Consider the following 16,413-nt stretch of genomic DNA (forward strand, 5'->3'; position numbering starts at 1 on the left):
GCGGGTTGAAGATGATGTATGTTATTTGGATAATGGGGCAAGTAATCATATGACGGGAAACCGGTCGTATTTTTTAGAGTTAAATGAGAACATAACCGGGAGGGTTAAGTTCGGAGATGGGTCATTTGTTCAAATCAAGGGAAAAGGCTCAATTATTTTCCAAGTAAAATCGGGTGACCAAGACTTGCTAACCGAGATTTATTACATTCCGGAGTTAAAAAGTAATATAATAAGTCTCGGTCAAGCAACGGAGTCCGGATGTGACATTCGGGTGAAACACGATCTTCTGACCATGTACGATGAGAACGGGAGGTTACTCATGAGGGTCAAGATATCCGAAAACCGACTCTACAAAATACGAATGAGAATTGGAGCTCCCGTGTGTTTGCAATCAAAGATTGAAGATGATGCATGGCGTTGGCACGCAAGAGTTGGGCACATCAATTTCGAGTTAATGAAATCGATGGCTAAGAAGGATCTTGTACAAGGTTTACCACATGTTGAACACGAAAATCAGTTGTGTGAATCGTGTTTGGTGGGTAAACAAACGAGGAGTTCATTTCCGGCTACATCCTCGTTTAGAGCATCCCAACCTTTGGAGTTAGTTCATGGTGATTTGTGCGGTCCAATAACCCCATCCACTATCTCGGGTAATAGGTATGTCTTTGTTATTATAGACGATTACTCACGATATATGTGGAAGTTTTTATTGAAAGAAAAAGGTGAAGTGTTTGAAAGTTTTAAGAGGTTTAAAGCCCTAATCGAGACGGAGGCGGGTTTACCAATGAAAACCCTTCGAACCGATAGGGGAAGAGAATTCACTTCACGTGATTTCAATCGGTTCTGCGATGAAAGTGGAGTTATTCGGCATTTAACCCCCCATTACACGCCGCAACAAAATGGCGTGGTAGAAAGGCGAAACATAACATTAATGGGGATGGTGCGGAGTATTCTAAAGGCAATGCAGGTACCAAATTATATGTGGGGAGAAGCGGTCCAACATTCAACCTTTTTAATCAATCGGGTCCCAACCCGGGCCTTGGTTGATCAAACTCCATATTAACGGTTCAAGAAAAAGAAACCGATTATTGAACACGTTCGAGTATTTGGGTGCATGGCGTATGCTAAAGTTGATAGTGTACATCTAAAGAAACTTGATGATAGGTCAAGACAACTTGTTTATCTCGGGTCGGAGATGGGTTCAAAAGCATACCGTCTCTTCGATCCGAACACCCGGAAAATTGTTGTTAGTCGAGATGTTGTGTTTGACGAAAACAAAGGGTGGAATTGGGTAAAGAAAGTCGAGAAGAATGACTACGAGCCGGGTATGTTTTCTATTGTTTGGGGGGGTGCAGTTGACAATGGAACTGGTCAAATCGAACCCACTATTGAAGAAACGTCTAGAAGCAACCCGGGTAGCCCAAGCTCTGAACCTACATCACCAGTTCAACCCGAGTCCAACGACTCAGCCGAACCAAGTCATATCGGGCCTAATTCCTCAACTCTCTCTCAAGTTCAGCTGATGGGTAATGGGTCACAAGTCCATTCGGGTGAAAATGAGGCCCAGACGAGCCTAAGACGTTCAACCCGAGTCTCAGTTTTACTAAGAAGATTACAAGTAGATTATGTGTTACATGTTGACTCTGACTATGAGCAGTTGCTTCTTGCATCAAGTGGTGAACCGAGTAGCTATTTTGAGGATAAGTCGAACCAAGAATGGGTTCATGCTATGAATACCGAGATCGATTCGATAAATAAGAATGAAACATGGAAGTTAGTCGAACTTCCAAAGGGTGCAAAATGTATCGGGTTGAAGTGGGTGTTCAAAATTAAACGAAATGTGGATGGAACGATAAACAAGTACAAAGCTCGGTTGGTTGCAAAGGGTTACGTGCAACAACCCGGGATTGACTTTGATGATGTTTTCGCTCCGGTAGCCCGAATCGAGACTATTCGGCTACTAATCGCATTGGCAACATCAAACGGGTGGGAAATCCACCATCTTGATGCAAAAACGGCTTTTCTACGTGGTGAATTGAAAGAAGTTGTGTTCGTTTCACAATCCGAAGGATACGAGAAAAAGGGCGAGGAGCCAAAAGTTTACAAGTTGTCAAAGGCCTTGTACGGGTTAAGGCAAGCTCCCCGAGCTTGGAACACAAAGCTCGATAACATCCTACGAGACATGAAGTTTCAAAAATGTTCCAAGGAACAATCGGTATACCAAAAGACGGATGGGAAACATTTTTTGATCGTAGCCGTGTATGTGGATGCTTTATTTGTGACAGATACAAGGTCAAGTATTATTTCCGATTTAAAAAGGGTATGGCGACCAAGTTTGAGATGTCGGATCTCGGGAAGTTGACCTACTATCTCGGAATCGAAGTATTCCAACAAGAGGACGGGATAGTAATTACACAAGAAGGATACGCCAAAAGGATTCTAAAGGAGACCGGTATGCAAAACTGTAATCCGTCTCAAGTCCCGATGGATCATGGTGTGAAATACTCAAAAGCCGAGAATGAAGTCGAACTCGATGCAACCGAGTATCGAAAGGTAGTGGGTTGCATAAAGTATTTATTACACACTCGTCCGGATATGGCGTACTCCGTGGGTATTGTTAGTCGATATATGCAAAGCCCACGAGAATCTCATGGTATGGCAATACGACACCTATTGAGATATTTGAAGAAAACGACGAGTTACGGGATCAAGTATGGGAAGAACGGGTCCAAAAGACTTGTAGGTTATAGTGATAGTAGTCACAACATAGATGAGGATGATGGTAGAAGTACCACGGGGCACGTGTTTTATTACTGGCAATCTCCAATTACATGGTGCTCACAAAAGCAAGCGACAGTTGCACTCTCATCGTGTGAAGCCGAGTACATGGCGGCTTCAGCAGCCGCATGAATCAAGTTCACGGAGATGCGCGAGTTACTTGGAGTTTAAGACCTTTCTAATCCGAATCAGAAATTAGGGGGGTGAATGTTGGATTAACTTCTATTCCGGGTCACAAATCGGTGAACCGGGCCTAAGAGGTTTTAACAAGTCGGTTAAAGTCTAAGGGGTATTATGAAACATTCCATATGCTTGGTGACCAAGTTCACCTTGTTGGCCAAGTTGACCTTGTTGCCCAGGTTCACCGTGGTGGCCAAGTTGAGTGGTGACCACACATTATGCTTGGTGATCAAGTTGGGTACTAGTATAAATACATGTACAAAGTTAGTGTTAGACACACAACACAACAACAAACACAACAATCACTACCAAAGTTATTGTAATCAGTTTTTTGAGTTATATTTTCTGGTTATAATATAAGTCGGTTATTTCTAAGTTGTGCGTTAATTATCGTTTATCATTCTTGACTTATTATCCAAAGTAAGGAACCTGGTTAATTACAAGCTAATTATTATTGGTTTACTATTTGGTGTTGAAGGAACAAGAGCTCCAAAGAAGAGCAATGAAGCTGTGTTAAAGGACTGGTCAAAGAAGTCAAATCTTAAAACTGAAAGGATTAATTACACAGCTGATATTATGGTGGATTCTGAGTTTGGGATCCCAGGAGCAATAACCATCACTAATAAGCACCAAAAAGAGTTCTTTTTGGAAAGTATTACCATTGAAGGATTTGCATGTGACCCGGCTCATTTCCCTTGTAATTCGTGGGTTCAATCTAGTAAAGATCTTTCTAAACCTAGAGTTTTCTTCTCTAATAAGGTAATTTTCCACATATTTTTCGGTCAATTCTTGAAATTTTGTTTGCCTAACAGTCCAAATTAAATAAAGAAAGACAAAATTTGAACTTTAAGTCAAAGATTATAGTTTGAATATTCATGGTCTTGAATCCTGATTCCTAAAGTTGAAGCAGCCATACATGATATGTATTCCAAGTCATTTTCTTGCGTGATATTTTGTAGCAAGATTCGTTTTAACCAACATATACGGTTACTTGCAGCCGTACCTACCTAATGAGACTCCAGCAGGGCTGAAATACTTAACAGACCAAGAACTTAAAGATTTAAGAGGTGATGGTAAAGGAGTAAGAAAATTATCAGATCGAGTGTATGATTATGATGTTTATAATTATTTGGGTAATCCCGATAGAGGAAATGAATTTGCTAGACCTTCACTTGGCGGTGATAAGATACCACATCCAAAAAGATGTCGAACCGGACGTGTACCTAATGATACTGGTATGTATCTCTATATATGTCAGGGGGTTTCAATCTATGTTCAGTTATGTTTGTTTATTTACGTCCTTGAACGTTCGTTTATATTGTTAACATAGGAACATACAAAACACGAATATGTTCAATTTTTTTAACGAATGAGCACGAATAAGAAAACCTCGTTCGTTTAGTTCGTATTCGATCGCTTATTCAGTTATAGTTAAATGAAAATATAAAGAAATTAAATTTTAGTTATAAAAATTTATGTCGAATCTCTTGTAAAAAATATGTAAATGGTTTTATTCATGACATCTTCTTTGAGTCTAAAAACCGTAACTAACAGTTGGCTAATGGTTTGACCTAACGTTTTTTTTTGTTAATTTTCAACTTAGGTTGTGGGACGCAAACATAAATACATGGAGGCGGATTTCGATGCAGTTGAGAAGATTGGTTGGCGTATACGCCATAGTTTATATTTCGTTAGTGGTATGTATTATATTAAATATTAACAGATACTTTTGTTAACTTGTGGATTATATGTAATATTTTGATTCGTAATGGAATGTATAGTTTAGCTGCTATATTTTGAGTCATTAATTTAAATATTATTAATTATGCAAAACAAAAAAAATAAAAAAAAATTAAAAGTTACACGATGACATGCATAAATGAATGTCGTTAATTGGTGTCGTAAACACCTGTATTGAAAAGCGCGTCATAAATCGTGTGTCACAAATGTGTGTCATCAAATATGACACACGCAAAGCGTGTCATATTCAATTTATGACATGGGCTTCCATGGCACACATTTGCGTGTCATAAAGGCCCTTTAATGACAGGTAATGTGTGTCATTGAAGACCTTTTTTCTAGTAGTCCAATTACTATACGAATCATAAAAACCAAGTTTATATAATCGAAACTCATTTTGCTTAGCATTTTGACTTGAACCAAATCTATTATGGTAGTCACGCTTATTGGGGAAGTCTTTTGAAACTTTCATGCACGACCAAATATTTAATGTTCACCCATAGGCAAAATTGATATTTCCTTTAAATGACCCAAATTCGTTTTGCATATAATTATTATGACGCAAACCAAAACCTATTTTTTTTAAATGAATCGAACTCATTATGCTTATAACATGCTTTAACTAGAATAAAAGTTGACAGTTTATTTTGATGTCCTAAACTCATTTTACTTATTATCTATCTTAATCTGAATAAAAATTTATTTTTTTATAATGACCTAAACCCATTTGGTTTACATCCCATTATAACTCGAACGAATTTAACATATCAAAGTCCTCGATCGTTAACTCGAAAAATACAAATATTAAAAATATGATCGAAACTCATTTTACTAGGCATTTTGACCTGAACCAAATCTACTATGTTAGTCACGGTTATTTGGGAGTCTTTTGAAACCTTTGTAAACGACCAAAGATTTAATGTCCACCCAAAGCCAAAATTGATATTTCTTTACAAAGTCTGGATTCATTTTGCATATAATTGTTTTGACACAAACCAAAACCATTTTTTTAAGATGACTCGAACTCATTATGCTTATAACATGTTTTAACCAGAACTAACATTGACAATTTTGTTTTCTTAAATGACTCAAAATCTATTTACTTATCGCCTCTTTTGGCCTAAACAAGATTTAATTTTTTTTTATAATGACCTAAACTCATTTGGTTTATATCCAGTTATAACTCGAAAGCGTTTTAACCTGTCAAAGTTATCAATCATTGACCCGAAACAATAAAAGTATTTTAAAGAAAATGATCAAAACTCATTTTGATGGCATTTTGACTTGAAACAAAAATGATATTTTTTTTGAATGACACGAAATCATTTTGGTTATAAGTTTATAACATGGGCACCAATATTTTTACATTGGAACGTCGACAAAAATAAACACGTCGTGATTGTATGTTTAAAATTTATTAGAATGTATTATATTCAAATATATAAATGAAAATTAAAGAAAAAGAATATAGATGATTATATGGGTAAACTTAAAGGGATGTAAGAGTATTTGTTAATTAAATTTACAAATGTTGAGTATAATTGAAGGATTCAGTTTGTAATTATATTTTAGGTTCATAATTGCATATTTGAGTTGTACTCTTATGCTTAATTGACTTGTACATTATAATCAACACCTCAAAATGAAACAAGATTTACATTGAAACGTCAACAAAAATAAGCATATTGCAATAGTAAATTCGTTTTTGTTTAAAACACAATATAATAAAATATATTGAAGAAATAAAAAAGTTAGATGAATTTTCAATTAAATGGGTCAAGATAGAGGATTTATGTGTAATTACTTTACAAATAAGCAAAATTGTATTGAAGTTGAAGGATTATTTTTAAACTATGTTCTAAAGTATACATTCTTAACCGTACATCAATTTCTCAAAATTTAATGCATTAGTAATTTTACATCTTAAAATTTAATAGGTCATTCACTCATGTTTTATATATATATATATATATATATATATATATATATATATATATATATATATATATATATATATATATATATATGTAGATAGATAGATAGATAGATAGATAGATAGATATAGATAAACATTCTAACTTTTCATTTTCATTTGTTCGATACATATATAAGAAATGATATAAACTACCCACTAAGTAGTAACTAATGACTCCACTAACCTATTTAGGGGATGTTTGGTTCATTCAGATCTGAATAAGCATATGTCCCATTCAGCAACAACAATAAATCTGAATGATTCAGACCTAATTTTAACCATTCAGATGTTTTTATGTTTGGAACCAAAACAGTCTGAAGTTTGAATGAATCAGATGTAAACATCTGAATGGTTCCATTCAAATGTAAACAAGCAGTCTCTTAGTTGGAAAGAAGAAAAGGTAAAAAAACATAATAAAAACAACGTGCATGAAAGAAAAACAATAACCAATAATTTAAACTTTTTACATGGAAACAAATATGGATCCCTTTTCTTTTTAACGGGTCCACCTGTCGAACGTTCCTAAAAGTCTCCCGGTTGCACGGGCGGTCCACTACCCCTCAAAAAATATAATGTTATCTCTGCTATTTAAAGCCCAACCAAATTAAAAGTTCAAAATAAATAAAGACGAACCAAAGTTCAAAGCCTAAACCAACAAACCCATTGACCCATTAACCATTTTTTTGTTCATTGTTTAGTTTAAAGTTTAAAACTTATTTTCTTTTACCGTCTTTCATACAATGTAAGAGTATTCACAGGTCATCCTTCATCTCCATTTCTATAATTATAGCAAAAATCACTACATTTTTCTCTCATTTTCAATTAAGTAGTTTTTTTTTTGTATCTATATCATTGCAGTTTTTCCCTTCTCTACTTACAACCAATTTTAACAAATATGTAAAAATAAATTAGGGCAAACAAACTTTCTCCAAATTTTTTTAAAAACAAAAAAACTAACTTTTCTATCTTCCATACAACAATTCACAACTATACCCTATAATTTGCAAAACTCTCTCACATATTTTTAGGGGATGGATTGAGAATAAACAAAAAAAAACACGATAATAAATAAATTTAAACACATGAGGTGCATAATTCTCATATTGGGATTTGAAAGCTTGAGATCGAGTTATCACAACCTCTTCTTTTCCCTCATCAAACGTGCCTCTTTCGACCGAGCAAGTTAGAACATTGTTCAAATACTCATATCCAATGCGATTTCACAAACCCGTCTTGATAAGCTTCATTTAAGAAAAAAACCCTTTAACGGTTGCAAGCGTAAAACCGACGCTAGCTACAATATTCGATAAACCTTAAGGAAAAATGGCATGCTTTTCGGTGTACCAAACATTGAAGATAAAGTTGGTTTTATCGGTGGCAACCGCAATCATTGAAAGGTGTTTTTTTTTAAATAAAGCTTGTGAAAACGAATTTGTGTAATCGATGAGAGCTGAGTATTTGAACAATGCTTTAATTTGTACGGTCGAAAGAGAAACACTTAATAATGTAATAGAAGATTAAGTAATGTCTCGATTTCAAACCTTCAAAAACCGGAGAGGAGAATTCTGTAACCCATGTGTTTAAATTTATTTATTATTATGTTTCTATATTTGTTTTGTTTACATAAACACGATAAAAAAAATTTAAAACTTTACCCCTGAGATTTTGTTCTAAATCCGCTGGTGTGACTCCACTAACCTATTTAGTTGGAAAGAAAAAAAGGTCAAAAAAACATAATAAAAACAACATGCATGAAAGAAAAACTACAACTAATAATTTAAAATTTTTACATGGAAACAAATATGGATCTCTTTTCTTTTTAACGGGTCCACCTGGTCGAACGGTCCTAAACGTCTCCCGGTTGCACAAATCCGTTTTTTGTTCTGCTTATCATTAACGACTTGGATCCATTGACACAGGTAGTGTCTATCATTCTCCTCGTATTCGAGAAAGTTTGTCGTCAAACTTTGTAGGTCCCGTGACCGGATCAAACAACAAACCAACTAAGTACTAGTCATCTTGGATCAACCTATCAACTAGTTGGCGGAAACAACTAGCTAGGACCGAGATCTTGGATCTTGTGGTGGTGTTAAATGAGCCGAAATATGAAGATGGAGGGAGAGAGAGTTTGTAGGTTAACAAGTATATTATGGAAAAAAGGTTATATTGTGTATGTTATACACACACTTTATATAGTGTGTGTATTATCATACACTTTTTCATTATAATTAGCCCAATGGGCTCTAAGTACAATAAGGCATCGAGCCCAAACATACATAATCAAGTAAACTAACGACATAAACGATACTAATTACAAATACGAAATACTAATACCAAAACGGGTCTTACAATCTACCTCTAGTCTTTGGTATTTGCTTATTTTCTTCCTTTACCACTCGCACTCGGACTCATAGTCGAAGACACCGTCTGGATCTTCAGCAAATGGTTGCTTTTCAACAAGTAATCTGACAAAGTTGTTGAACTTTCTGCGATAGGTTCCGTGTTGTCACGACGGATGTCTTCAACTGTACAAAGGGGTGACTCAACTAGATTCTTGAGGTCGCTGAGTCCAAAGCCTGACAGTTCATGCTCATCAAAGAACCGCAGCTCGTGACTGCGAGTGCAGTGAATGATGACCTCGCCGTGCACGTTGTCGAATTCCCATGCTATGAAGTCATGGAGAAAGTCGTCCTCGAATGGCATCCCATGGCAGATCGGCTAGCCATGATCATCAGGCATCCTGTATACTCTTTCCTTGGACGGATTTTTGGAGAAGGGGTTGATCTTCTTTATCTTGAATGATCTACCCGGATTGACTGCGAACGTCGGGTAGTCAGCTCTCCATTCTCTTCTCAAAAACTTGTTCTTGAACCATGATTCGATAATGTCTTTTCTATCGTCTCGAGCTATCATCTTTCGAAAGTAGTTCATGTCAAGATTCGATAGCGAGTGCATATCTCTCATAGTGAGATATGTTAGATCTTCGTTTGCACATCTGATAGCCCAACTTTTGCTATCTTTGTGGTATTTGGCGTACAAAATGATATCCAAATCATGGTATGGTTTCGACCTCCATCGCAAGCTACCCATCCTGCTCACACTATAATACTTGATTCCCTATCTTGACTTTCTTCGAGTAGGAGCAGTAGCCGGAGTGACAACATGTTTATCAACGGCTGGCTCAACATTCTCCCTAGCTGGTGGTGTGTCGAGGTTGGGAGAATAGTTGATTTCATCATCACTATGTTCTTTATTTTCATCCACGGCTTTCTCAACTGTAGGGACGATACCTGCAAAAGAGCAAACGTTTAGTAAAGAGGCGAGCTCAGCCTCCACCGCAGCATCCGATTCCCTCGTTTTCTCAGCCTCCTTTGGCGGCTCAACATCAGTCGCCTTATATCCGGTAGCATCACCGCTACCACTTCCACTTCCATTACCACTACCACTACCATCACCATTGCCACCACCACGAGTATCATCAAAGCTATCGTGCTCGTGGTCATCGTCCTCATCATCATTTTCCTCATCATCATCCTCGTCTCCACTATCAGACTCATCATCATCATCCCCATCATCACCGTCATCACCATCATCACCACCACCTCGAGCTAATCGTTGTGCAACGGGATGAACAATTATAGAAGTGGTGAACACAGCACTTACTTGTGCACTAGTTATTGGTGCAACAAGTGATGAACTTGTAGTACATACCTGCTCAGATGAAATAGCAGTAGTAGCTGCAGGTTCAGTGCCGGTAACGGTTCCTACAACAACTTCAGGCTCATTAGAAGCCTTTGAGCCTGAACCTCCTTCACCTCCATCCTTTTTTTGCTCTCCCGTGTAGAGGAAGCCGTGTACACTTCCTAGAGCTCTGACCCTTTTGGCATCAGTGACTAAACGAGAAAGCATAGTTTGTCGCCGGTTGAATTGCTCAACCCTAGACTCCGCTACACGAAGAAACCTTCGAAAGGTCCTCATCAGATGAAACCTCAGGTTCTCAACGTTCTCATCTGTTAACCGCATAACCTCCATTACAAAAAGGTATCGATTAGCTAGCGACTCATTCACACGCCCATGTTCGGCGGGTTGATTCTCTAACTCTTCCTCCAACTGCTCAACAAGATTCTGCAGTCTCACACTCTCTCCCATAACCCTGCTCACATCCCTACTTTCACAGCCTTCCAACCCGCTCACCCTTGAATTCAAACGTTCAAAGTCTATCCACACTTTATCAAGTGTAGACTCAATCTCCCTTCTGAAGTTATCAGGAAAGTTAGAAGAGGAGGGGAGATAAGTCTCCAAATGTCTAACTCGAGACTTAAGTCTTTCCATGTCAACGTGTTGATCAGAGTTTGCAGAGAGTTCTTGTTGATTAACTGTTGCTGATTGTCAATTATTTTCTGCAACTGATATAGATCCAGTTCTGCTGACTTTCGATTCTGGCTTGATCCAGGTCACGTCTTTCTTGAAGAATAGCCAATTGATTGGCCAAGGCATCATGTTGACGAGTGACATCCTGGTTGATGTCTTGTTGATCTTTTAAGAATTTGGTCAACATGAGTTCCCTCTTCCAGTGCCGTGATCCTATCGAGGACATGATCTTTGAACACGAGAGACTTCTTCGATTTCCCACTTGAGATGGGAGTAGCTGTACTCACTGGGCTTCTAAGATTTGAGGTAGGTATGGTGGATATGGTCGGGTAAGGTGTGGCTGGGTTGGGTAAGGTTAGGGACAAGGTTGGGAAGGATGTGGTAATGGCTAAGGGTAGGCCGGTTGTTGTGGTGGTTGTTTCTATGGTGGTTGAGGTGGTTTGGGTTGGGCTAGATGTAATGAATGTGGATGACCAAAATGATGTATCCTAATGGGTGAAGCAAATTGGTATGTGGGTGAGGTGACGGGTATGGTGGTCCTAGGTTGGGTGATTATATGTATGCCCTCAAACATGGAGGGCATTGGTTCGTTTAAGCGGGATGGGGAGGTTTCGGGTGAGGTAACTGGTCGGTTCATCTACGTGGGATGGTTTTTCGATTTTGGGTTTCTTCCTAAGGACAATTCTAAGTCTTGGTTTGGTTGGGGCTTTGGGTGAAATCATTTTGGTTTTGGGTTTGGATTTGGGTGAGATTGGGGTTTGGGTTTTGGTGATTTTGATTTGTTTGTCTTGGAGGGCTTTTAGGGTTTTGGCTAAGGTCCTGGGGGATCCTACATGTGGGTCATGAATGGAAGTTTGAGGTGATGTGGTTTGGGTTGCTAAGTAATGTGACAACATCACGGAAATCGAAGGAAAAGTTACCTTGAGTTGAGGCACCTTAGAAGGTGAAGGCTTCTTGGAGTCCTTTATCTTCTCAACTGTTTTTTAGAGGACGTTCAGGCTCGTCTTCCTCTTCTTCCTCAGCAGTAGCAGCAGATGCTTTCGAGGACTCACCAACTTTCCTCTTTGACTTGTCATGTTTCTTCTTCGATCTGCCCTCTTTAACAATAGGAACTTCAGACTCTGTTTCGGACTCATCAACGTGTTCATCAACAGGCCCATCCTCCTGTTCTTCCTCCTGATCATCACCTTCATCCTGACCATCATTATCATTAGGATCATCATCATAATCCTCTTCCTCCTCTCCAAACTCAACTTCATCACTATCTGATCTTTTCTGATACCAATTGTAGGTCTTGTGACCGGATCAAACAACAAACAAACTAAGTACTAGTCATCTTGGATCAACCTCTCAACTAGTTGGCGAAAACAACAAGCTAGGACCGAGATATCGAATCTTGTGATGGTGTTAAGGGAGCTGAAATATGAAGATGGAAGGAGAGAGAGTTTGTAGGTTAACAAGTATATTATGGAAAAAGGTTATATTGTGTATGTTATACACACACTTTATATAGTGTGTATATTATCATACACTCTTTCATTATAATTGACCCAATGGGCTCTAAGTACAATAAGGCCTCGGGCCCAAACATACATAAGCAAGTAAACTAACGACATAAACGATACTAATTACAAATACGAAAGACAAATACCGAAAACGGGCCTTACAAACTTGAAGGATCCGTCTGAAGATATGTTGTACTTGTAATCTGGGTATTAAGATGTTGCGAATTTCGAGCAATAATTGAGCCTAGAATTTGTGTTTAAATACCTTGATCTGACCAAACCAATTTGTGAACTAGCTTCGAACAAGGTTCCTTGTTGGATATGTGTTCGCCTGCAAATCCAACCCATAATGTGGGGTTTAGTTTTGGACCCCCTTTGCTGATAAATGTCGGGTCCTTGCATCCAAAGCCAGAAAAACAACCATCCACCATAGCATGACCAACATGAACCTTTGTTATGCCTTCTCTTTTACTCATATTCTCAATTGTACTTCCGTCGTCGTGAACAACCCCACCAAGAGCATTTTGAACATATAAGCACTCTTTGTTATTGGGCTCGGTCATTTTGTCATCATACACGGGCTCTTCATCATGTTGGACATAAGTGAACTCTTAGGAGGCACTTCTATGAGAAAAGTAAGAAACATTATAATTTTTTTTTTGGAAACTATAACGAGCCAATATAGAGAGTAGTGAACGACAGTGAGTCGAAACAGATCTCTTCGTCTTTGATACCATATGATAGCAATATCACAGGTAACGGGCATGAAAATTGTAATCAAACAAAAAACAGATAGACAACGGTAATTCAAAATACAGAAATGCCACCCGAACTACTCGTAGGGAAATACTAAACAAGTTTTAAGATACATATACACCACTTAATTCAAATTTAGGCTCCAAGAACACCATCCAAACATGCAAGTTTGAACTAGCACAGAAACAATTAATCAACTCATAATCCAATGAGTAAACTAACCGGAGAAAAAACTCAATTTATCAAAATACACATTCTAACTTTTCATTGCCATTTGTTCGATACATATAAAAGAAAAGAAATAAACTATGTTTGGGATTGAGTTTTAAAAATACTTATTGGCTTATTGGTGTTTTCAAAAAGCCAATAAGTATAATTTTGTTTGACAATTACAAAAATATTTTTTGTTTTAACTTTCTGAAAGGATTAAAAAACAGTTTTACAAAACCAATAAGTAGTAACTAATGACTCCACTAACCTATTTTATTGGAAAGAAAAAAAAGGTAAAAAAACATAATAAAAACGTGCATTATAGAAAAACAATAACTAGTAATTTAAAAAGTTTGCATGGAATAAACAATTATGGATCCCTTTTCTTTTTAACGGGTCCACCTGGGTGGAACAGTCCTAAACGTCTCCTTGTTGCAACAACCCGTCTTTTGTTTCGTTTATCATTCATGGCTAGGATCCATTGACACGGGAGGTGCCTATCATATGGTAACACCATCACCACGCCATATAGGTAGGTTGCATGATTTCATTCCATGCAAATATTTGTCACAGAAAATTGATTCATTTTTTTTGCATTTATTGTAATTGAATAACAAAAAATTAGACAAAAAGTTTAAGGTACAAATACTTAAAGATAGAAATAAGGTTGTAGTGCAGAATTGAATGATGTATAAATAGTACCCATAAGTATCCCTCTCCGTAAACAACTTGAGTAGTTTGGATCTAAATCATTTGGAATAAAGTATCCAGAAACGATAAATAAAAAATAGGGTAACTTAGATTTACAGCACATTATATAAAATAAATCAGATACATTATTTAATAATATCAAGAATGAACACCATCATGTGCTACTCTCTCATTAACTATTTTCTCACCAATATATCGACCTAACATTAAAATAGTTGCCTGAGGATTCGTTCCCGGTGAGTTAAAAAACGTAGAAGCATCCACAACTCGCAAAGAATCGACTCCCATGACTTTTAAGCGACCATCAACCACCTTGTTCACTAAACATCCACCATGTGTATGCCAAAATGTAGCCAATGTTTCACGACAGAATTTAGCAATGGACTCCTCATCCGATGAGTCCTCGGGTAACGACGGACCGATATAACTAAAATGGTTAGGACCAAGGATTCCAGGAAACTTATAGTCATCCATAGCCTGAGTATCCAACACTTTTCTAAGTACTTCAATAAGATTTCCGCACTGAAGAATATCTTCAGTGCGCGAGTAATAATTAAACCGGACACTTGGACTAACTGTCACATCAGTAGATGATTTTAAGCTTAGTGAGCCGGTTGATTTTGGTCTAGAGACCTTTCCTCCAACTACCACGACACTTAAGTTTATTGGTGGAATGAAATTTAAGAAAGGTATGAAAGGTAGGATTGATGCAAGTCGTGGGATCGCTGTAGACTCGACGTATGGGCCACTATTTGTAATCCCGGCCACACGAACGCCTACATTATCTAGTCTCACTGGTACTAGAAGATTAACTCCGTTACGAGGATTATCAGCCATAAATTGCCCGATAAACGGATGGTCAAGGATAACTGGAATATTTAGCGATGAAAGCGCCGAACTTGGCCCTAATCCACTTAGTAGCAAAAGTTGTGGACTCCCAATAGCTCCGGCACTCAAAATCACTTCTCCGCCTTTTCTTATATGTACTTCATGTTGAGTACCTTTGGAATCATGGTATGTAACGCCAACCGCGGCTGTATAATATAAAAGTAAAAAAGTTAACATTAGTTAATAGCAATACATGAAAGAAATTGGATCAAGTATATGAGACTGTTAACATTAGTTGCTAGCTATTTGCGATTGATAATGTCGCCGTCAGAATCAATAATCTCATTTGGCGACCGCCCTTTAACTGAGATATAGATTGCGACCAAATTTATGGACCACGTATATAATAACCATAGTGTCTAAAAGAAGATGTAAATGAAGCATTGATGTACACATATACCTAAAGAATTAACGGTGGAGAACATGACTCGATCAACCGTTGCATAAACCACCACGTTTAAATTACGAGGGTTGGCTTTACTTAAAAGTTCGACCGCACCATGTCTCCTCCCGGAATCATCAAACGTCGAACCGCCAATCTTGGTGCCTTGAACATGGTCCAGAATGAACCCATTGTCCGGACCAATTCCAGCTTCTACAAACGCATTATACGTAGAAGCTTGCCCCTTACGTAACCCATCTGTACGAGTGACAATACTATTCTCTACCCACTCGTACGCTCTTTTAACCGCACTCATATCCCATTCAATACCCAAGTTCTCATAAAAGTAATCATCAGCTCGGGAATAAAACCCGAAATTTATCATACTACTACCTCCCAATACTCTACCTCTAGTGTTGAACACACCATCTTCAGAGAAAAAGATTTGAGCGGGGGAATTATCATGGTTCGCAGTTATGAACGAGTTTAAAGATCGATTTTCGTACATAATGTTAGGATCCGATCCGGCTACACCACCTCGCTCGAGTAGTAATACAGAATACTTTTCGGATAAAGTGGCGGCTAGTGGACAACCGGCAGTCCCTCCTCCAACAATGATGTAATCATATTCTTGAGCTGGAGTGAAATCAGTGGCTTTATGTGTGAATCCTAGATAACTTTCATCTGCATAGCATACACAAAAAAAATTGATTTGGTTGCAAATTAAAATCGTGCCGAGGTTTCAAGTGCTCTATGAGTACTTCACGCCTAGGTTGAGTGCTCATTGCAGATTAGGCAAAGTACTTCTGCAACATGTAAAACATGTCAAGATCGAGGATAAGAGAGAAGAGGGGTTAGAGATGCATGCCTGGAAGAGAATTAGGCTGTAAGAAACACTTGACCTTCAAGGAGAAAGT

General features: G+C 37.7%; 1 protein-coding gene and 1 pseudogene across 1 annotated transcript; one reads left to right on the forward strand and one right to left on the reverse strand.

Annotated features, from left to right (window-relative positions):
* Positions 1-3,534: 3,534 nt before the first annotated feature.
* On the forward strand, positions 3,535-5,934 carry LOC143589529 (lipoxygenase 1, chloroplastic pseudogene; annotated as a pseudogene).
* Positions 5,935-14,360: 8,426 nt separating this feature from the next.
* Positions 14,361-16,177, reverse strand: LOC143589531 (sinalpyl alcohol oxidase Nec3-like). Its single transcript, XM_077070266.1, has 2 exons — positions 15,515-16,177; positions 14,361-15,260 (listed from the first exon to the last, which is right to left on the reverse strand). The coding sequence occupies exons 1-2, from the start codon at positions 16,002-16,004 to the stop codon at positions 14,365-14,367; spliced, it is 1,386 nt and encodes a 461-aa protein (XP_076926381.1). The 5' UTR covers positions 16,005-16,177; the 3' UTR covers positions 14,361-14,364.
* Between the last annotated feature and the right edge of the window lie 236 nt (positions 16,178-16,413).

Source organism: Bidens hawaiensis, unplaced genomic scaffold (assembly GCF_021521415.1).
Source record: "Bidens hawaiensis isolate Kalapana, Puna unplaced genomic scaffold, B.hawaiensis_p1.1 tig00037606_1, whole genome shotgun sequence".
NCBI lineage: Eukaryota > Viridiplantae > Streptophyta > Magnoliopsida > Asterales > Asteraceae > Bidens > Bidens hawaiensis.